General features: G+C 49.5%; 1 protein-coding gene across 11 annotated transcripts in view; it reads right to left on the reverse strand.

Moving 5' to 3' along the window:
* The window catches only part of LOC122628217 (myocardin-related transcription factor A), a 184,641-nt gene that overhangs the window by 47,411 nt on the left and 117,599 nt on the right, over positions 1–19,631 (reverse strand). For 4 of the 11 annotated variants that reach the window (XM_043810358.1, XM_043810290.1, XM_043810280.1 and 1 more), the window contains exons 2-4: positions 2,615–2,715; positions 2,276–2,493; positions 1,406–1,599 (exon numbers count right to left, since the gene is read on the reverse strand). In XM_043810358.1, coding sequence (XP_043666293.1) covers positions 1,406–1,487 — 82 coding nt within the window. In that variant the 5' untranslated portion in view covers positions 1,488–1,599; positions 2,276–2,493; positions 2,615–2,715. Of the gene's footprint in view, positions 1–1,405; positions 1,600–2,275; positions 2,508–2,614; positions 2,716–4,515; positions 4,689–13,275; positions 14,218–18,230; positions 18,395–19,631 lie in introns of those variants that run through there. The other 7 variants (XM_043810348.1, XM_043810326.1, XM_043810336.1 and 4 more) reach the window with 5 other exon arrangements.

The following is a 19,631-nucleotide window of genomic DNA, read 5'->3' on the forward strand; positions in this document are numbered from 1 at the left end:
CGTCCGCTTAAAGAGACTCGGTCGATGAAATTAAAGGAATAATAGGAACGAGTGCCGGCGCGTCACCGGCACAAGCAACTTCTACGTACGTACGCGACGTAGGTACACGAGTGTCGTAAGCGGTACGAGCGAATACGATCCGAGATACTCGCGGCAGGTAGGAGAGTCTCCACCGGATCCCGAGATCGCAAAAAGTAATTGCAGAAAAAGGCGGTCGATAAACGCGACAAAATGACGTTCTAAAGACTGCGGACGGTGGTCCGCGGATTTAATGAGGAGGACTCGACTCGGCACCGGACTCGAGCGCGGACTCGGTGAATCGAGATATAGGTACGTACGCAACGGAATTCGCTGCCGGATAAAAGCTCGTTCGTTCCGCTCTTCTCCTCCCGCTTGTTCGCCGCTCGCCGACGATCGCGGAAGAAACGTTGCGCGGAGGAGAGCGAGGAGCAACCTTTCTTTGCTTCTCCATATCGATTTCTTTTCTCTTTCTTTTTTCTCTCCCGACAATAGTCGACTTCGATCGTACACTCTATTGGATAACTATCGGATAAGTGAAAAGGTTCGCACGGTCGACGAAAAAAAAGGAAACAGAAACGCTCGTACGCTCTCGAAGGGAGGAAGGAAGGATAATCCGGGTATCGGTATCCGGCGGCGGAAGCGGCAAATGAAATAGAAGAGGTGCACTTTACGCGGTGATAAAAAGGCCCCTCGGCCGTTTTTATTGGATAAAAAATGGTCGGATTCCGAATCGATGATCGAGAGCATCACTCTCGGGGGATCGGTGTTAGGGCGAATAACGAGCGGATGATTACAGTTGCCGTGAGCATAATGGGGCAAGGCCCGTGAACGTTAAAAGCGAGCGTGGGGTGGGACGGAGGGGAGGAAGATAGGCGGGCCCTCCTCCATCGATCATTATAGGCGCCTTTGCGCGAGCGCGTACAACGAAGGTACGAGACCGCAAGGATGGTGGTGCACCGTCCGTTGACGAGAGCGTCACGACGATGAAACACGAACGGCTTGCATAATAAAAGCCTCCCTCTTGGATCGATCGATCGATCGATCGATCGATCGATCGGAAACGTTCGTCGTCGTTCCGAGAGGACCGTTAGGCTTTTTCATCGCTTATTCCGGACGGAGGGACGAGACTTCCTCCTTCCCGACGCGCTGAACGTGGATACGGTCGATCGAGCTGCGAATGGAATAACGTACGCGTTACCGCTTTCGCTCATCTTTCCGATCCACGGACGCGACGACGGCAACGTGGACTGCCTTCGCAGCCTTGACCGTCGAACATCGAGGAATTCGACGTATATAAAGTAACGTTCTCTAATAAATAACGAAGATCCTCTCGTCCGAATCGAAAAAGGAACCGGGGGAAAAGGTAAGGCAAAAGCGTACTCACACTCCTTGTTGCGATCCATGGCATGCTGAAGGGGCGAGTCGTCGACCTCCGCCTTCGGCGGCGACTGATTGCCTTCGGCCATCTCTGCTCCTGATACTGGAACACCCGCCGTCTTCCTTCCTGCCACGTCCACCGTCGTTTTATCCTGCTGCGGCGAAGCCTTCGTCGTGCTTTTCTTACCGTTCCCAGCGTCTCTGCGGGTCCAAAGGGATCGGACCGAAAGGAGCAAAGGGCCGAGTTTTGCGAATTAATCTTTCATACGTCGCTTTGGGGAAGAGACCGAAGAAAGGAGGGAAAGAAAGAAAGAAGGAAGGAAGGAAGGAAGGAAGGAAGGAAGGAAGAACGCCGCGCGTAGGAACGCCGGCAAAACAAAGTGTCGCCTCGATCTTGGATCCTTCCTTCTCGAGGAAGAGCCTTCGTGCTTTTTGTATCTCCCCGATCGACGAATGATGGATCAATCGACACTCGAAAAGTACCAATTTTATAACGCGAACTTGCCGATGGAGCGATACTTTCAAACGACGTAGTTATCTCCGCGCACGTACGTATTAGCTCGTTCAACCTCGTTGACGGATAGATCGGCCATTCGCGAGGAAAGGAGAGAGCCCGACGCTTATCGGCCGATCTTGCTAAAGTTCAAAGAAAATTACGCGCAGCTGGATCGTAGGAAAGCGAGCTGCAAACTTTCAAATCGAGTACGAGCTTTCGAGAGGAAGTCGGTCGTTGAGAACGCTTATGTTCCCGCGTCGAATCGAACGGCTCTTCGAGAAGGATCCAACGTACGTCGAAATCGTACGGCGGATCGAGAAAGAAGGAGCAAAAACGAGAGAAAGATGGAGAGGCGGAAAGGAATAAGAAACGTACTCTCACCTTTCGTCCCTGTTGTCGCGCCTAGCGTCCTTCCTCTCTCGATCCTTCTCCTTGAAATTGTCAGCCCTTTTGGACTTTGCTTTCAATTTGGAATCGCCCTTGGCGACCTTGTGCTCGAGGACGCCGCTGGAGTCCGCCGCCACGTTGCTCCCGTTGTTCGACCGAGGGCCGGAAGTGCTGCTCGACGAGGACGCAGAGGCACGGCCGTTGGTATAGTCCTATGGGAGAAGAACTTTTTCTCGTTATGCTTTTGGCTTTTCAGCTTTGCGAAAAGAAAGGAAGGAAGAAAAGAAGAGACAAGAGGGAGAAGAAGAAGAAGAAGAAGAAAGGGCCACTTACCTTAAACCACTCCGGATAAATCGCGCTTATGGTATCCAAAAGGTCCTGATCGAGCTGTATCCTCCAAAACGGGGAGCCGCTGTCCAACCTGTGGCCAGACTCTGAAAACGGAGAAGGACGAACCGGTGAAAAATGAGATTAGACGAGCGAGTGAAAAAGCGGGGCGAAGGAAGGATTCTCGGAGAAAAGCGACGGGGCAGGCTTCTCGAAGGAAGATCTGAAAACGAGGATTGACCGGTAAGGACCTCGGGAGTCATTCCCACCGCATAAGGGCTAATGGTCCCCCGTCGACCAATAGTCCGAAGGCGTATCAAAACCTCGCGGAATGCCGAGCAGGGAGTTCTTTCGCGCATTCCACGGGATTCCCTGCCTAATTTAAACGTTCGTTCCTACCGGTCGTGGTGGAGGGATCACCTCTGGACATAGCAGAAGCGAAAGAGACGAGGGGCTCCGTCCGAGCCCGGACGACCGCTAACGTTGGTACCCGTGGAGTAACAGGAGGATCCGGAGGAGGAGGGAGGGGGAGACACGTCGTTACGACGACATTCTACGGGCGGCCGACACGCGTGCCCTGCCTTCGTGATCGAGAATCGAACGACGAGATCGACCCAAAAGGTAGAGAAAGAAGGAGGAAGATGCGGGCTCCCGCGGGACTTTCGGATAGCCGCGAGCTCGGAATCGCCAGAAAACGCGATGCGTTCGCGATAACTCTGACTCGTACGAGTTCGAGTATCGACAAAAGTCTCGCTATTTTGTCTCCTTGAACTTCGATTTACGAGCGGGCGGATCGCGTATCCGGATGATTCGCACGACTCGCGAGTCAAAGTTCGTCGCGAGGCCCGAAAGCGCGGATGCCTTCTCGGTCTTTGAAAAAAAGTGGGAGAGAGGGGTGCCTCGTCGAGCGACGTCTTCGAGAGCGAACGAATAGGAGGAAGGAGGTAGGGGAAGAAGGGAAGGATTTCACCTTAACCCAATAAATGATTAGTGGTTCCTCCGTGGCGTAGAAAGGAGAAACGGAATAAACGGTCCAATCAGTATGCAAGCGCCGGACAATCCGCTGTAAATCACGCCGTGAATCATTCGCTGACATAAATCTAGTCTGGTCGATCAATACGCGCCTAACCGGTCGGACACATTAGTTAAGCCTGGTACATCGTCGTTTACAGGACGCGCGCGCGTCGATCTCCTGGTTAGCACACAAAAACTCTCGGTGGACGCCAATGGCCTAATAGCGCCGATTCGAGAGTCCACGGAGAGAGGTCGATACATCACCCGACGATCCGCGGCCCGATCGTAGATCCGAGATATCGTCCGACTCTAGCAGGATTCTCTTCTTCCCCTTCATCCTACTTTCGCGTAATTATCTCGACTCGTACGAGCTCGCGTCTTCGTTTCGTCACACTCCGAGGACTCACGCTCTCTTATCGTCGATCGACGATCCTTTAACTCGGATCGTTAGCCGAATCGTTTTTTCTTGACATTTTCCAAAGATCCTCCTCGCTTCTTTTTCGACTCTTTTTCGGGTCAACGAATGGACGGAGAGGGGCGAGGAGGAGAGGGGAGAGAGAGAGAGAGAGAGAGAGAGAGAGAGGAAGAAGGGTTGCATAAAAAGGTCCAGGGGCTACGAAAACAATAACAAATCTTTCCAGCCGGTTTTGCGGAGAAGGTGGGGCTAGGGCGATCCAAGAGGGAGAGGGAGAGAAGGAGAAAGAAAGGGGAGAGAGAAAGGGAGAGAAAGGGAGAAATAAGAGAGACAGGATCGTTCGACTCCCTCTCGAAGGACATATTCCGTGGAAGATACCGAATGCGAAATGCATTCCTCGGAAGCGGGCATGGCGCATCGACCGCCCGTCGAAATTCGGGCAAATAAATCTCGCGCTCTTCTCTCTCTCGAGCTGCACCTTTTTCTTCTCTCTCGCGATCTTCCGATCTTCGATTCGCTCGCACAGGCGTATCCCGAGGTTGGCGCTCGTGAAATTCAAGGAGGCGTACGAGGGGAAGAGGCGCGTGTACGCCCTTGCGTCTGGCCCAGAAGCGGTTCTCTGAGTCACTCTCTCTCGTCAGGCCCTCTCTTTCCCCGCTCTACCTCCTCTCGGCCAAGTTCTGCCTTGCCTTGCATCGCCTTGCATTGCCTTGCGCGCTCGGTAGCCGCGAAAAACTGCGCGCTGCACTTCGGGAATGTCGTTGGCATGTACTGGGTGTTCCCCTTTGCCGCCGTCTCCGCGACCGACAAGAACGGCGACGGCGAGCTTCGCCCTTCCTCCCTCCCGACCCTCCCTCGCGGCCCTTTTTTTAAGGACCCCTCGTTTTCGAGGAATCGCCGCCCGGACTCGGGATCTTCCTGCTGATGCGTCCCTCCTCTCTCTCTCTCTCTTTCTCTCTCTCTCTCTCTCTCTCTCTCTCTCTCTCTCTCTCTCTCTCTCTCCTCGAAACGCTCGATCGGCGAATTTTCGTCAAACGATTTCGACGTGCGCGCGCCGCGTACGCCGAGAAGCGATAATAGCTCTTTGTCGGTCCTTATATTCTCTTTCGATCTCTCGAATTTCATGAAATTTTATTTACCCGTCTAATCTCGAAGAGACTCGAATCTTTCGAGGCGCCAACGCGAGGATATATCGCCCACGCTACGATAAGATCGCTCGATCGCCGAAATGTCAAAAGTATCGTGGGATTATTTAGCATTTTTCGACGCGTCGGCGAACCTGCCAGATTACAGGGTACCGAAATCGATCGAGTTGGGATCGAAAGCTCTCGCTCTCTCGCTCTCTCGAAGAATAAACTATTCTCGACGACGACGGACGCGGGCGTAACCGACGCACGTCGCTCGCACCGTCCGTCATCGGTACTTATTAATATTCATCGAACGGCCGATCGGTCGATCAATAATTTCGCTCTTAAAGTCGAGTAAGAGATCTTCGCGTTTTCGTCGAATGCGAACAACACGGGCTACTTGTAAATCGTCCTACGCAATGCCTTTCCAGATGTAACAAACGTATCCCTTTTTCGATTATTAATCGAGCGCGAGCTAGCGTGTTTCTCGCGAAAGGGTACGAACCGCGTCGAGAAAATGTTGGAGGATCCGGCTAAGAGGAGGAGGTGTTCTCACAATAGCCGTGCTTTGCCGCTCATTAGAGGCTGGGTCAGAGGTCAGGGGATACCGGCGCTTTGTGTTTTGGCCCGTATGTACGTACGTACAATGTCCACGCACGAGCCTCGCTGTTTCTTACCGTTTCTCCCTGCGCTGCTACACAGTACCGCGAGCTCGTCCTCTTTGTCCGAAAGTCAATAGCGTTAATGAATGAACCCTGCGTGATATATAATGCCCGTCCGACTTTTTCTCTCTCTCTCTCTCTCCCTCTCTCTTTCTTATGTTTTTAATCGATCCTTTTCTGCCAATAAAACACCCTACGCGCTTCGACGTTGCATCGTGAAAAATGACTTTCTTAATGAAACATCACGGGCTCGTCCCACGGTCGATTCGTTACACCGCGATACGATTCCATGTAATTATTCAAATTTCTCTCGACGAAGTCGTGATTTCGTTTCTACGATTACCCTCGATGATGTCACCTATCGAACGACGATCCGGAGACGTTCCGAGAAAGATCGGAGGATTATCCGACCGACCATTCGATTATCGTCGATTCATTTTCGAAGGATATGGAATGAGATTTTTTACCGTGCCGAGGATGGAGATCGTAAAGCAGTGCGTTCCTTTGTTCTTGTTCGTTCTATACCCGTTTAAGCGGGAAAGTACGATTATAAATCGCGCGAGCTCCGTAGGCTCGTGCGGTGCAGACCGATACGCGCGAAACGAGCACGGACGATCACGAGCGCGCGTTCTCTCGCTGACGGTACGGGGTTCCACTTAACCCGTAACCCCCAGCTTCGTATATCTTGTCGACAATGCGTACCGATGAATTCAATACTTCTTCCCGCCACACCCTCGGAACTTCCTCGATAAAGTTGGCCCTGAGAAACACGCCGTTGTTGCGTCGGTAGTACTCGCCGGCTCGTTTCTCCTCTTTACGAGTATATACCAACACGCTGGAACTTTAAATATTTGTAGAAAGCGAGAACGTCGATAGCTTCCGAGTCCGAGTTCTCGTCGGAGTAGGTTTCGCGAGTTCGCCTCGCACGAGTCGATTCGTTTTCTAGATTCTCCGCATTCGATGAATTTTCCAATCGTGGATTCGATTGATCCGTAAACGTCGACGAACTAATAACGAGAAATTATAACGAAAGGATGAAAGACGAGATTCCCTATGAAATAATACGTATTACAGCTACTACTCGTTGAGCGGCAATGATACGTCGAGGACGAGGAGGAGGACGACAATGACGACGACGACGACGACGACGACGACGACGACGACCACGTCGTAACGAACGGTGAAAGTCTCGAGCGTTCGGTCCAGGATGATTGATGTCGCGGACGCCGCTCGATCCGACGGCGGAACAAACTTCCCTTCACTTCGATGTTCATTCGAATTCCGTGTTTATAGAAGCCGTATTAGCGATTCGATCACGGGAACGACTATTTGTTGACTACTTACAGCCTGACCGTTGATTCCAATTGAATTTTATTCGAACGACCAAGGATTCCAACTCAATCCCGATCGCTCGAAAGCTTCTAAACGATCTTTAATCAATTTTATCGTTCGCTCGGTAACGACTACTTATCGAGTTACGATATAGACGATCCTAGGTGCTACGGTAGTTATCGAGATAGGAATCGTAGAAACAGAATTTGGTTATCGAAGCAAAGATATGTATTTAATAGTTTGATCTGTTAATCGGATTGTCACGGTCCATATGTTAACGATAAGAGGGCAATTATAAAGTGGTATAAGTCGCGGTGGTTGAGTGTCTTGCACTTGGCGGCGGTTTATAGTTGGGAATGACATCATCGACGATCTTCGACATACACCTAGCGCGTAATCGGTGGGCGAAGGCGTATCAGCTGTGTCGTATCTTATTTCCGTCTTATTCCCTTGTACTACCGCGTGCTCTCTCGAGCGTTCGAAAGATCACGACAGAGAGAGAGAGAGAGAGAGAGAGAGAGAGAGAGAGAGAGAGAGAGAGAGAGAGAGAGAGAGAGAGAGAGAGAGAGATCGCGGAGGAAAGAGGACGAGAGGGAAGTGCGTTGGCGTTGGCCTAGAGAGGGAGACAGAGAGAGGCGCGCGCGCGCCGCGTGTGTGGGTCGCGTGTCGGTAATGTTAAGTTAGACCTACCTGGGCACATAACTAGCCAACCGTGCGACGACAAACACAGGCTCGCTCGCTCGCTTGCGATTCGCTACCGTCGCGCGCCTCGTTCCAGAACTTTCCTCTCGAATATTCGGTACACCGACGCAAAGCGCGTTCTCAAAAGGATTTCACGTGGGACGAGAATAACGAAGGACGAACCGAGTAGCTCTCCTTCTCTTTCTCTCTCGCTCTCTCGATTTCTCTAATTAATTTACAGACAAAGCTTACGAGTTCTCCCGAGTTCCTCCCTTCGCGACGAGCGAGCCGAGTCGGTAGCACTTACGACGCCTCTTCCTATTCTCTCGATTTTCTTCCTCTATTTTCGATTACACGTTGCGAATGATAAATGGGCAGAATGCCTGTTCGAAGCAGTAAAAGTCGGCTGGTATGGTATGCAGAGAGCCCGGAGTATTCCGCTGGCAATTTGCTAGTGGCTTCGGTTTCTCGTCCTTCTCATCGAACTTCCGAAACGCCGTTAATATTCGCGATTATTATCTCGCGTAACAGCGCTACGATCGGAGAGAATATTATTTCTTTCTTTTTCCGCGCACTCCGGCACCCTCTTTCTCCAAGATAATCGTGCCTGAACTCTTACGCTTTTCTCGAATTTTTCGATGCGATCCGAGTTAGTCCCTCGCTGTAATGGATTTTTTCCGAGACACCCGTTACCGGCGCGCGTGTCGGGCCATCGCACGACGGACTCTACGGGGGTGGCGCGCGTATGCTGTTGACCCGTCGAGGACCGGTTCGGGTCATTCCTTTTTTTCCCCCTTCATCGAGGCCTCTTTTCTCTCCACCTCTTATTCCTCTTCTCTCTACGAGATATAGCCAGGTGTGACGTCACGCGTGGAGGCGTGATAGCTCGTACACGCGTGCGTGCTTGCGTGGGTCGACGCGTGTTCCAGGTGTGTACCTGCGAGCCTCATCAGCCTCTCTTCTCGAATTGTGCGAAATATCGTGAACCAACTCGCAAGAAAATAAACTCTCTCTCTCTCTCTCTCTCTCTCTCTCTCTCTCTCTCTCTCTCTCTCTCTCTCTATCTCTTTGTCGAGATAAAACTACGAAAGAAGGGTCTATATTTTCGACCGTATGCCTCGAGACGAGTTACGCGACCGCCTTGTTTTTCGGAATGAAACCAATTAAATGCGATAAAATAAAAAGGGGGAGCCGTTAATCCGTTCGAATATGAAACCTCGTGGGACGTGGAGGAGGAAGAAGAAGAAGCCGAGGAAGAAGAAGAAGAAGAAGAAGAAGAAGAAGAAGAAGAAGAAGAAGAAGAAGAGAAAGACGAAACAATCGATGTGGCATCTCGATGATGGAAATAAATTGCTAATTTTATACGTCTACGGTCTCCGCGGTCTCGTTTATCCTCGTCGTCGAGGATAAAGAAACGACTAATTAATAATTCCGTCGTATTCCTCGGATTCGTTGTAAAATCGCGCGGAGACTTTTTTCCACGACGCCTCGTTTCCACGAAGCTCTGACTCTTCGGATATTTATTGAGAGAAAGAGAAAGAGAGAGAGAGAGAGAGAGAGAGAGAGAGAGAGAGAGAGAGAGAGAGAGAGAGAGATCACGATGTGTTCCCTCGGTATCTTTTCTATCGACGATAGAAGAAATGTAGGAATGCACGCGCGGTACGATGATCTCTTTTCTCGGAAGCTGCAAAGGGCTAATGAGAGCGCAGCGCGAAACGCGCAAGAATCTCTTTCTCTCTCTCTCCCTCTCTCTCTCTCGACTCGTCCGCCAACGGAGCGATCCTCCGAAATAAGAAAGCTGATAAAGATCTCGATGATCTCGGAGGATTATTATCAAGACGTCATTTTAATCGCGAACGATCGCCACTTTCACGTTATTTTTATCTCGTCGGTGACGATTGCGAAAGAGCGGACCGGTACGAGGAAGAGGTCCTTGATACGTTCGAAGGAGCTCGAAGATGCGATCGCGTCGTAACTAACAGTCGTGTTAATTACCTCGTAACTTACACCCACGAAACCGCGAAGATTTTAACCAAACTCAACGGGTGGTTCTTCGATTAAACCATCGTACACAATCGCGCAGGTATTTTTAAATATCCCGGAGTTCTTGAATTTTTAACAATTTTAAAGAACGAAGAAAGGAAGCTCTCGAACGAAAGAGCGGAAAGCAACGTAGTACGTATACGCGTTCTCTTTAAAGGGAACTCGATGCCGTCGAACTTTGAGGAGACCGATTCGCGTTACGTTTTCCATCTCGGCTTTGTTGAAGAACGATGGATGGTAGTCCGGTAGGAGAGAGGGGATAGATTTTCGAAGAGGAGGAGAAGGAAGAAGACGGACGTCTCAATCGAGTCGCGGAACGTTCACGGTGGTCGACAATGCCGGGGCAATCGCGTATATATCCCTCATGAGTCGGTGTTCACGCCTGCTAATCACCCGGAGTTCAGAGCTCGTACAAGGGTGATTAATGAATCAAGACCGTCCCGGGTACCGCGGGACAAAGTTACGAGCGAACCTACCGCAGCCCTATATCAATCCTGATTTCCTGAGGCTGGCCTCACAAAGGAGCCCTTCTTCTTCTTCTTCTTCCTCCTTCTCCTCCTCCTCCTCCTCCTCCTCCTCCTCCTCCTCCTCTCCACCTCCTTTTCCTTCTCCTTCACCCCCTTCTCTCGCTCCATCACGGATTCCCCTAGTACAATACAAGGAGGAACGTTCAAGCACGCATCAAGCAATTCGTTTCCTCGATCGAGAACCAAATTATATTCGCGATACGTGCGAAAATACAAGGCCGTATCGTGTTTATCTTTTTTCAAGTAATCGTAGTACTACGAGCGTCTTTAAAAGTACAATAGATTACGAGGAATAAATAGAAACAATGTCAAGAAACAAATCGGTTCGTGGAATTTCGAAGATTTTACGAGGGGTAAATAGGAACGACGTCAAGGTGAGATCGGTTCGTGGAATTTCCAAGATTTATCCTGTTGTTTTCGTAGAGCGGGACACGGACGTGGAAAACAACGGAGAAACGTATCTCGCGCTATCGGTAGTCGAGTTCGTTCTCTCCTATTCTCTCTCACTACCTCGGAATTTCTTCGCACGCGTACACGACGACGTTTCGAGAGAGAGAAGAAGATCGAGTGCCGGCCGTTTCTCCGATTCGCTTAAACGCGACGAACGTGGCGAGGGCCTAATTTACAGCTTTTATCCGGCGAGGCACGCGTCTCGATGACCTCCGAACGCGCGCTCTTACGATCTCCCGAGCACCCGCATAATGCGTCGTCCTCCTAGCCCCCTCCTTACGTCTTTTTCGAGGTAATTACTCGAACGTTATCGCGATACGGTGAATAACGAGGGGCTTTAATTCTTTTCCCTTATCCGGAGCCCTCTCTTTTTATTTTCTGCCGAAAAACGAATAGAGGAAAAGAAGGGAGCTAATTATGCGCCGTACGAAGGAAGATTTATCGCGCGAGCATGTTTTCCACGTTGCGTGCGGTTCACCTACGTCTACCCCTCTCGCCTTCTTTTTAGCCCTCCTTCTCGACGAGGCTCCCACCTCCCTCGGTACGCGTGGGCGTTCCCTGACGACTCAATATTACAACCGCAAAAACACACAAGCTCGTGTATGGGAACGCGATAAGACGACGGCGGTGGCTGCAGCAACCGTGACTCGTAGCGTCGAGGAAGACGAGGAAGGAAGGAGGGGAGCGGGAGCGGGAGCGGGAGGAGGAGGAAGAGGGCAACGCGAAGGCGAGGCTGCGTAAGCAAAGGGAGAAAAGAAGGGCGCGAGGAGAGGAAAGAAGGAGAGAGGACGACGAGCCTGCGGAGGCTTTAGTGGGTACCTTAACCTCGGCAAAGTTACGAGGCGGTAAACTCTCGACGTCGAGATTCAGGAATACCGAGGCGAGCCGACAGGATAAACAATCTCTCCCACGCCGCGATCGCCGATCGATGCTAATGAAGGGTCTTCTCGAGATAGACGGGGAGAGAGAGAGAGAGAGAGAGAGAGGGAGAGAAGATTCTACCGTCGAGATTTTCGCCATTTTCTCCCGTCCGAAGCGAAGGAACGATTATTACGAATATATCTTTGCATTGTATCTTCGAATCATAAAAGAATCGTACGCTCGCGCAAAGAATTGGCTTCCTTTCTTTTTCGACGTTTACGCTCTCTATTGTTCCACGTTTTCGTAGACAAAGTGCAAAGCCGTACAAAGCCGAAGAAAAATAATCGGCTTGAAAAGGAGAGAAGGAGAAAAATGACTTCGACCCGCTGGTGATCTCTCGGTGGTTACGCGACTGGAAATAAATCGCTTCGCGGCAAGGTAGAAAGGTCTGCGAAACGGTGCCGCTGAATGCCCCAAGATGAATATAAAATTACTAATGACATCGATAGCGATGATGCATTCGTTGATGTTGTTGCTTTCGCAGAACTCGCGGGAACTTATCGAACGATCGGCCCTCCTCCTGAACCTTTCTAAATGCGTTTCTAACGATAACTCTCGAGCTCGAGGAAATTTGATAAATCAATCACGGAATGCTCCGCTGATTGCGAGAGAGAAAAGTCTCCCGGAGACCCGGACAAAGGGAGATCGTGTTGAATTTAAACGTTCTGGTCTAGATGATACATTGAACGAGATATCTCTGATAAAGGCGCGAAGTATCCGTTAGACGTTTACTCGCGATAACCTAGTTAGATATCGTTCGATCTAAAAAGAGAAACTAAAGAGAGAGAGAGAGAGAGAGAGAGAGAAGCTAAAGAAACATACGCGCGAGCATCGCCGTGTTTACTCTCGGACGTCTGTTAGGGTCCGATTGAGCTGTCACGTAGTAGATTACATTTGTCATAAGCCATAAGTGTCTTTCGACTTTTAATCTTCGATCACCTGCGTTCGAAGAGGGAGAGAGAGAAAGAAACAAAGAGAAACTATATCGCGTTCTACGTTCTAGCTCTCCGGTAGTGGTTCGATCCTCCAAACGGAGTTCAATTAAGTCGAGATTCTTTTCACGCTCAAAGATCGAATTTCGGGGAGTACAAACTCGATGTACGTGCGTGCGTGTCGACGCATCGAGGAGAGTCGAAAGGAAATTCCTTGGTTAAACGGTGACAAGACGGCCCGTATCTATTCTTAAAATCGATTTTCCGAGAGAGGACGAGGGCAAAGTTCGAACGGCGTCCATCGTAGATCTCGATCGTCGGACCACGCCGATCGTCATCGTGAATTGGCAGGACGCCTCGCCGGCGTGTCTTAATCATCGTCTTCGTCCCGTCGGCGCCTCGCGCGGCCCTATTGTTCGCGCTTCCGTCAACTGCTGCTAATTGCGAAGTATAATTAATGATCGCGCGTCACGAACTCGATCTCCCATCTCTCTTCGAGCAAAGTGACTCCAATGAATAATCGATTTCAGTGAGAATGAAATAAGTAATTAAGTCGAACGAACCTCTTTTTCGTCCGAACCAATAGGCAGGAAATTCGAAAAGTCGGCCGGCACGACGTACATCTACCTTTCCATCCTTTGTTCCGCTCGCACCGAGGTTTCCACCGACGACAACGACGGACATCGGATCGAGCGACGCTCGTATAAATCCGCGAAAACGCTCGTCGCCCACGATCGCTTCTAGAGATTACGATAGATCGACCAATGGAGGATCTTTGATCGATCTTCGGCCATCTTGCTGGCATCGCCATTGCCGTCCTCGTCACGAAATATCTAGAAAACGACGAAAGAGAAGGAAGGATCGATGGGCGTTCCGTTTCCCATCGACGCAAGCCCCGTTTTTCGCGATCCTTCCTTCCTTCCGCCTACGAAACTTATGATCTCGATCGTGATTCGCGATCGACGAGAGCAACGCGGCTCGCAGTCCCTCCTCGAATACTTTCGATTAGAACCTTGATCATAGAAACATTTCCATCTTCTCCGCGTGGTCCGCGAGCCTCCCTTATTTCCCTTCCATTCGTTCAAAAGCAAAATGATACAGAGAAGGAAAGGATACCGATAATTTCCGCGAGTAGTACGTTTTCAATCTCCTTTCCTCGCGGACTTTCTATATCTCGATGAAGACTTAAAAAGGAGATCGAAGCAATTCTAAGTTTCAGGATAAACGAAATCTAGAAGCAAGAGGAGGTAAACGAAAGAGAATAGAGAGAACGAAGGCGAAGGAGAAGACGATAAAAAAAGATAAAAACGAGTCTCGTTAGCGGCTCGTTAGCACGACGATAATTCTCTCGAGACAGAGTCGCGACGCTACAAAAGGAGCAGCCTCCGGATAAGAAAATGGATAAACGCCGTAGCAAGCGCCGATTTATTTCGAGCTCGTACTTTTGAAACAATGCTCGATCTGGTTGACATGGGTAGGCTCGAGAATTTGTTAAACTTCGAGAATTTCAAAGTTGAATGAGTCGAGATGGAGAGTCAAAGATATATATATATATATATATATATATATATATATATATATATATATAGGGGGGAAGAGCGCGAATGAGAGAAGAGAAAATATCGTTTTCACGGCTGGAGCCGTCGAGAGGTGGCAAATTACGTCGGACGATTTCACGGCGGCGATCTCTTAAATGTCGGTCGTCGGCTGACAGCCTAACGATCACGTGGCCGAATTGATGACTACCGTTACCTTAATCACAGATCGGCGATCCTGGCTAACAAGTTAAGGATCCGAGCACGTATAGTTACGCACCACGATACCCGAACCATCGATCAGATCAGCTTCCTCGCCGTTCATTCTTTTTCAAGCTTCTGAACGCTTTGGATTTTGATCGAGCGTTCGAAGCTTCTGCGAGAGACGTCGAGACTCCTTCAAAGAATGCTTAAGGGTATACTTTTCTTTGTCCGATCTAAAGAATAGATATTTTCTTTTCTCTTCTTTTTTCCTTTTTTTTTCAGAATACTTTATACTAGAAAGTAAATTCTTCTAGAAAGTACATTTGAAAATTCACTTTGGAACGTAGGTAATGCAAGTAGTCGTAACGTGCGTCGTCCATATAATCGCGTATTACGCTTTCTCGATCGCGTTTGTCCGACGTGATCGGCGCAAACGAGGAGATGTTCCTGTCGACTCGAAAGGCTTATCTCCGATCTGCCGAGCGAGCATACCTACCATCCTTCCGTCTCCTTTCTTCTCTCTCGCCGGCTGGGAAGAAGTTTTCGATCGCAAACAGGTTCATACGCGGTAACTCACCGGCCGGATATCTCCCAAGTATAAAGAAGATACTTTCGCTACCGATATACTCGCGCTTTAATGCTTCTCGCCTTATCCACCAAAGGTATGGGGAAAAAAGTGGAGGAAACAACGAAAAAAAGAAATAAAAGGAAAGAGGGAAAAAAAAGAAAGAATTTTATTCCTCGATCGACGAGGTAAAACCTTTTAGGCAAACGGAATCCGAAGTATCGGACGATTTCTCCTCGCTCGAGGTACTAGGACTCGGGGTTGCGTAACGAGGAGGACAACGAGCAGGACGACGACGCGCCAACGTCCGAGCACGAAAACGTTGACGCGCGGAGATTCGTCGATCGAATGCCGGTCAAACGTATCGCTCGGAGACGAACGAGTGCTATCGATCGTATCATCGCACCCTCGTTCTCTACTCCAAGCGAAGCTCTCGTCGAAAGCATCGAGATTCCTGTCTTCCATACTCGCCGGCCCACACCGAACCCTATCGTCTTTTCTTATCCACGTCCGAGGTATAACTCGTCGAGATATCACGAGCTTTCGATTTTCCCACGAACCTTTTCTCCCTTTGCTTCTCTAATTTTACGTCTCCGTGCGAAAAGACAGAGCGTAGATAAAAAGATAAGCGTAAATAAGCGTAAATAAAAAAGAGATTATTTGTCGCCACGATATTCGTGGGATCGATAAACGAGAAAGGGAAGATTCGAAGCGAGCGTCTTTCTTCGGAAATATATTTTTTTGCCTTCTCGCTAGAGCGGACTCCGAATGCCGAGAGGGGCCACCGCGAAAGCTCTGGAACGCGAGAGAAAACTATCCGTTCGAGGGCAGGGAATATGAAGTCATGGATTATTCCGCCGGTCGGCTACTTTTTCGTCCCATCGATCCGATCCCTCTTTGGCTGCGCGCGCGCGCGCGCGCGTCTGTGTGCGCGAACAGATAGAGAGGGAGAGGGAGAGAGAGAGAGAGGAAACGTGATCGAAGGTTTCGTCGGACTACTGAGGCAGGAACCACCGATATTAACCCATTAACGTTTATAAATCGTCGCCGATCGGGGCGTGAGCGGCGTGCAGAGCGCGTTTCGCGTCTTGCATTTCCAATGCCAAATATCACGTGGTTCGGAAAAAAAGAGAGAGGAGAGACAGAAGAAGGTCGAGGAGGGTGAGAGAGAGAGAGAGAGAGAGAGAGAGAGAGAGAGAGAGAGAGAGAGAGAGAGAGAGAGAGAGAGAGAGACCGTGTCACGTATGACTCGAACGCTGCGGAAATGCCTGCTCGTGACACGTCGAATCACGTGCCACGATACCGTGCCTCGGGACGATGACGATTATTTCCCTTTCGCCTTCTTATTATACTTAGGCGCGACGCCTCCGATAGATTTTTCAAATTACAAGCTACCGCGCGACGACGAAAAATCGCGCACACGATTACTGTTATTTGCGAGCGATGCACCTGTCCGCGTGTCTGTGCAGGAACGCCTGGCTCTCGTGCTTCGGGATTTTCCTTCTCTCCGTCGAAGAGCGCGTCGATGACGCTCGAAGAAAGACGAATTTCTTCCGTGGCAGCGTCGCTCGAAAGTGCCAAAGAAATCGATTGATTCTTCGGGGTATATGCGTGTACACGTATATGCACGTACCAGAAACAATTATCGCTAATGTGTGTATATATAAAATTGGCGATCAGTCGCGGTAATTGATGCGTTGCACGATAATATACATCCAACCTTTTCGGACGAAATGAATTATCACTGACAATTATTACCGAGCGAAATATACGATGGAAAGGGTCAGCCGGGTGAGCCTCGTGACAGCCGACGATTATTTCTAATGCGAGAGAGTTTCTCTCTCTCTCTCTCTCTCTCTCTCTCTCTCTCTCTCTCTCTTTCTCCTTCTCTCTCTTTCTAAGCACCGTCACAGGCTACAGGAAGATGCGGCGGGAAGGGAGAAGGAACGTAATCACCGTTCTACTAGACGAGTTTTCGATCGGGAAACGTTCGCCGAAAGACGTACCACCGCGAATTCCTCCGAATCGAGAAAAAGATTCTCTTCGATAATAATGGACGTGAGATTCGAGACTAGCCGACAGAGAAGACTTGCCGAACGTGCGACAACGGAGACGCGTGATTAATTATTACGAGCATCCGCCTAGATTAATTAGTGGATTCGACGAACGACAGGGAGTCGATCGCCAAGTCCGGACACACTTCTCGGTTATAGGGATGCGAGAGAAGACGTTATTAATCGTTCGCGGACAGGTACTAATCGCGTTTTCGTTCGCTCTGAAAACGATCCCTGTCTAGACTCGCTTAGAGTTTCGCCGATCTATGCGTACGGTCAAGGAGTATGGACGGAAAGCTATTTCTCGTCGGGAGACAACGGGAGACACTGTTGTTCGTGAACCAAGCCTGTACCAGCTACTACGAGAAAAAAAAAAGGAAAAAATAAAGAGAGAAATTGGCAAAATCGAGAGAGAACTCGTAGAAACGATCGTACGTTTTCGAGGGGCGTTCTCGATAACGCCAACGAACGAAATTACCAAGTAACGAACGAGTACGAAATGCGTACGTAATCGTCGAAAGGCGACGCTTTCGCGCGTATATACTCGTATATCTCTCGTTCTCTGATGTTACCGATCTTCTTCTCCTCCTATAACGAGTAAAGGCCGTGCCGCTTGTAACGCCGCTCTTAAAGATAATGAGCGTTGTGATTGATCGTAAAGGTAATTACCATCGAAGCTCGGACCGGCTCGCGCTCTCCAAGTGCTTCCATTCGAAGGCCACGACGGAAGGGAAAAGGAGCCACCAATCGTAAGATGCCGGTCTTACGGATTTTTGAAAGCGCGCCGACTCTTTCCATATCATTTTTGACGATAAAAACGAACGGTCCTGCCTTTCCTCGCGGTTAACCGACACCACCTCTCGTCGCAACGATCTTTCGTTGTCAAAGCTTTTGCTCTTGTTGTCGCGTATCTCGGATACGCTAAGAAAATCTCGAGGAATACCACGGGTCGTTGACTCGATTAAATTTATTCGCCGCTTCGTCGCGGTCGTTTCAACGCTTTTTAAATTACCTGCCAAATACTGTTTCGGATCGCTGTACCTCACTCGCGATGTACAATTTTTTAATCGCACATTGGCGAGAAGAAAATGCCGAATAAAAAAAAGTAGAGGTTTTTCGTGGGCACGAACTAAAATAGAGTATCTTCGTTTAATGCGTACCTTACAATCCTCGAGAGCGCAGCGTTCCAGTTTCCACTCGGGAACATCGTCCAGAAGCGATTACGCGTTCGTAAGTGGCGATAATGGGTGAGAGCCGGTAGAAGCAGGAAGGGTAACATGACGATAATCGTTTCGATGGCTATCCGGGGGATTATTAGACGCCGCTGGAAAAAAAGGGCGGCTTCTTTTTGAGGATTCCGAGCACTCCGTTCGGGATAGATTATTAAATACAAGAGGAATGACGCGAGATAGCTCCGCGGTATCTGGAGCAGGGATCGCCAGATCGATGAGAGCGAGAAAGCGAGAGAGCAGAGGTCTAATCGGAATTAATTTTCATCGTCGTACTCGTACGTCGTTAATTTACTTTTTCAGCGCACGACCGGACAAACGAATCTTTAGAAAAACGTCTATGATCCCGGAGACCGTTTCGTTCGCTCGAATCGACTGGCTACGGCTACCGAAGCGACGATCCTTTGAAAATAGAACTAGCTGTTGAGTCGAAACCAAACCGTCTACCGATCGACGACTTTCGCGATAAAATATCGGCCGACGATAGCTGTCTACGAACCGGTAGCGCGTCGAGAGAAAGAAGGAAGGGCGGAAAGGTGGAGCGTCGAGGGCAACGAGTCGCCAACTATAACGTAGGTGATCTCGAAAGAATTCATGGCTGCTTGATTACGAGTAATAAAGCAAGCGTTAGGAGGAGATTTATGAGAGTCTTTGGACACCTATAGTTCCTGATCCGGCAATCGGCACAGGGCCCTCGTCTTCGCCGTACGAAGGGTTCTGCGTTTACCGACGAGCGCCGAATCGATCGCAAGCCCGAACAAGAATTCGTCTTAACGAGAAAACTCGATGATTTCTCGGAAAGCCGTGCCATCCGTTAGCGAGGCGCGAGTTATAAATCGAAGCCGTGCAAACGCATTCGCGTGACAAATACTATTAGAACACGAAAAGAGTTCTCGCGTGGAATATCGAGAGGATCGTTTCGGTGGTCGGCGATTATTCTTCGAAGGTACCTAGCTTCGTCGCTATACTCACGACACACCATATCTTACGGAATTCTCTCTTTCTATCTCTCTACGGCTCGTTAGTAATGAGAAGATCAATAAATTATTTCAAGAGGAGAGCGAGCTGTTAAATTTCGGCGATTATCGATGCCGAGTACGGAGATTCTAATTAACGAGGAAATTTTCGTAACGAGTTCCGTTGTCCCGTGTGGCAAGGAGATAAAATTCCTGACCCGTTCGTACACGTCGCGTTAACGTTACGATGGAAATCAGGATAATATAGTACAAGGGTATATACTCCGAATGCTTCATGAAATATGGCTCATATTTTAAGCAAAAAGATAGCAATTTCGAAGCGATATCGTTCGGTAGCACGAAGGGCCACTTCGAT

The sequence above is a fragment of the Vespula pensylvanica genome, chromosome 1, assembly GCF_014466175.1.
Source record: "Vespula pensylvanica isolate Volc-1 chromosome 1, ASM1446617v1, whole genome shotgun sequence".
Taxonomy (NCBI): domain Eukaryota; kingdom Metazoa; phylum Arthropoda; class Insecta; order Hymenoptera; family Vespidae; genus Vespula; species Vespula pensylvanica.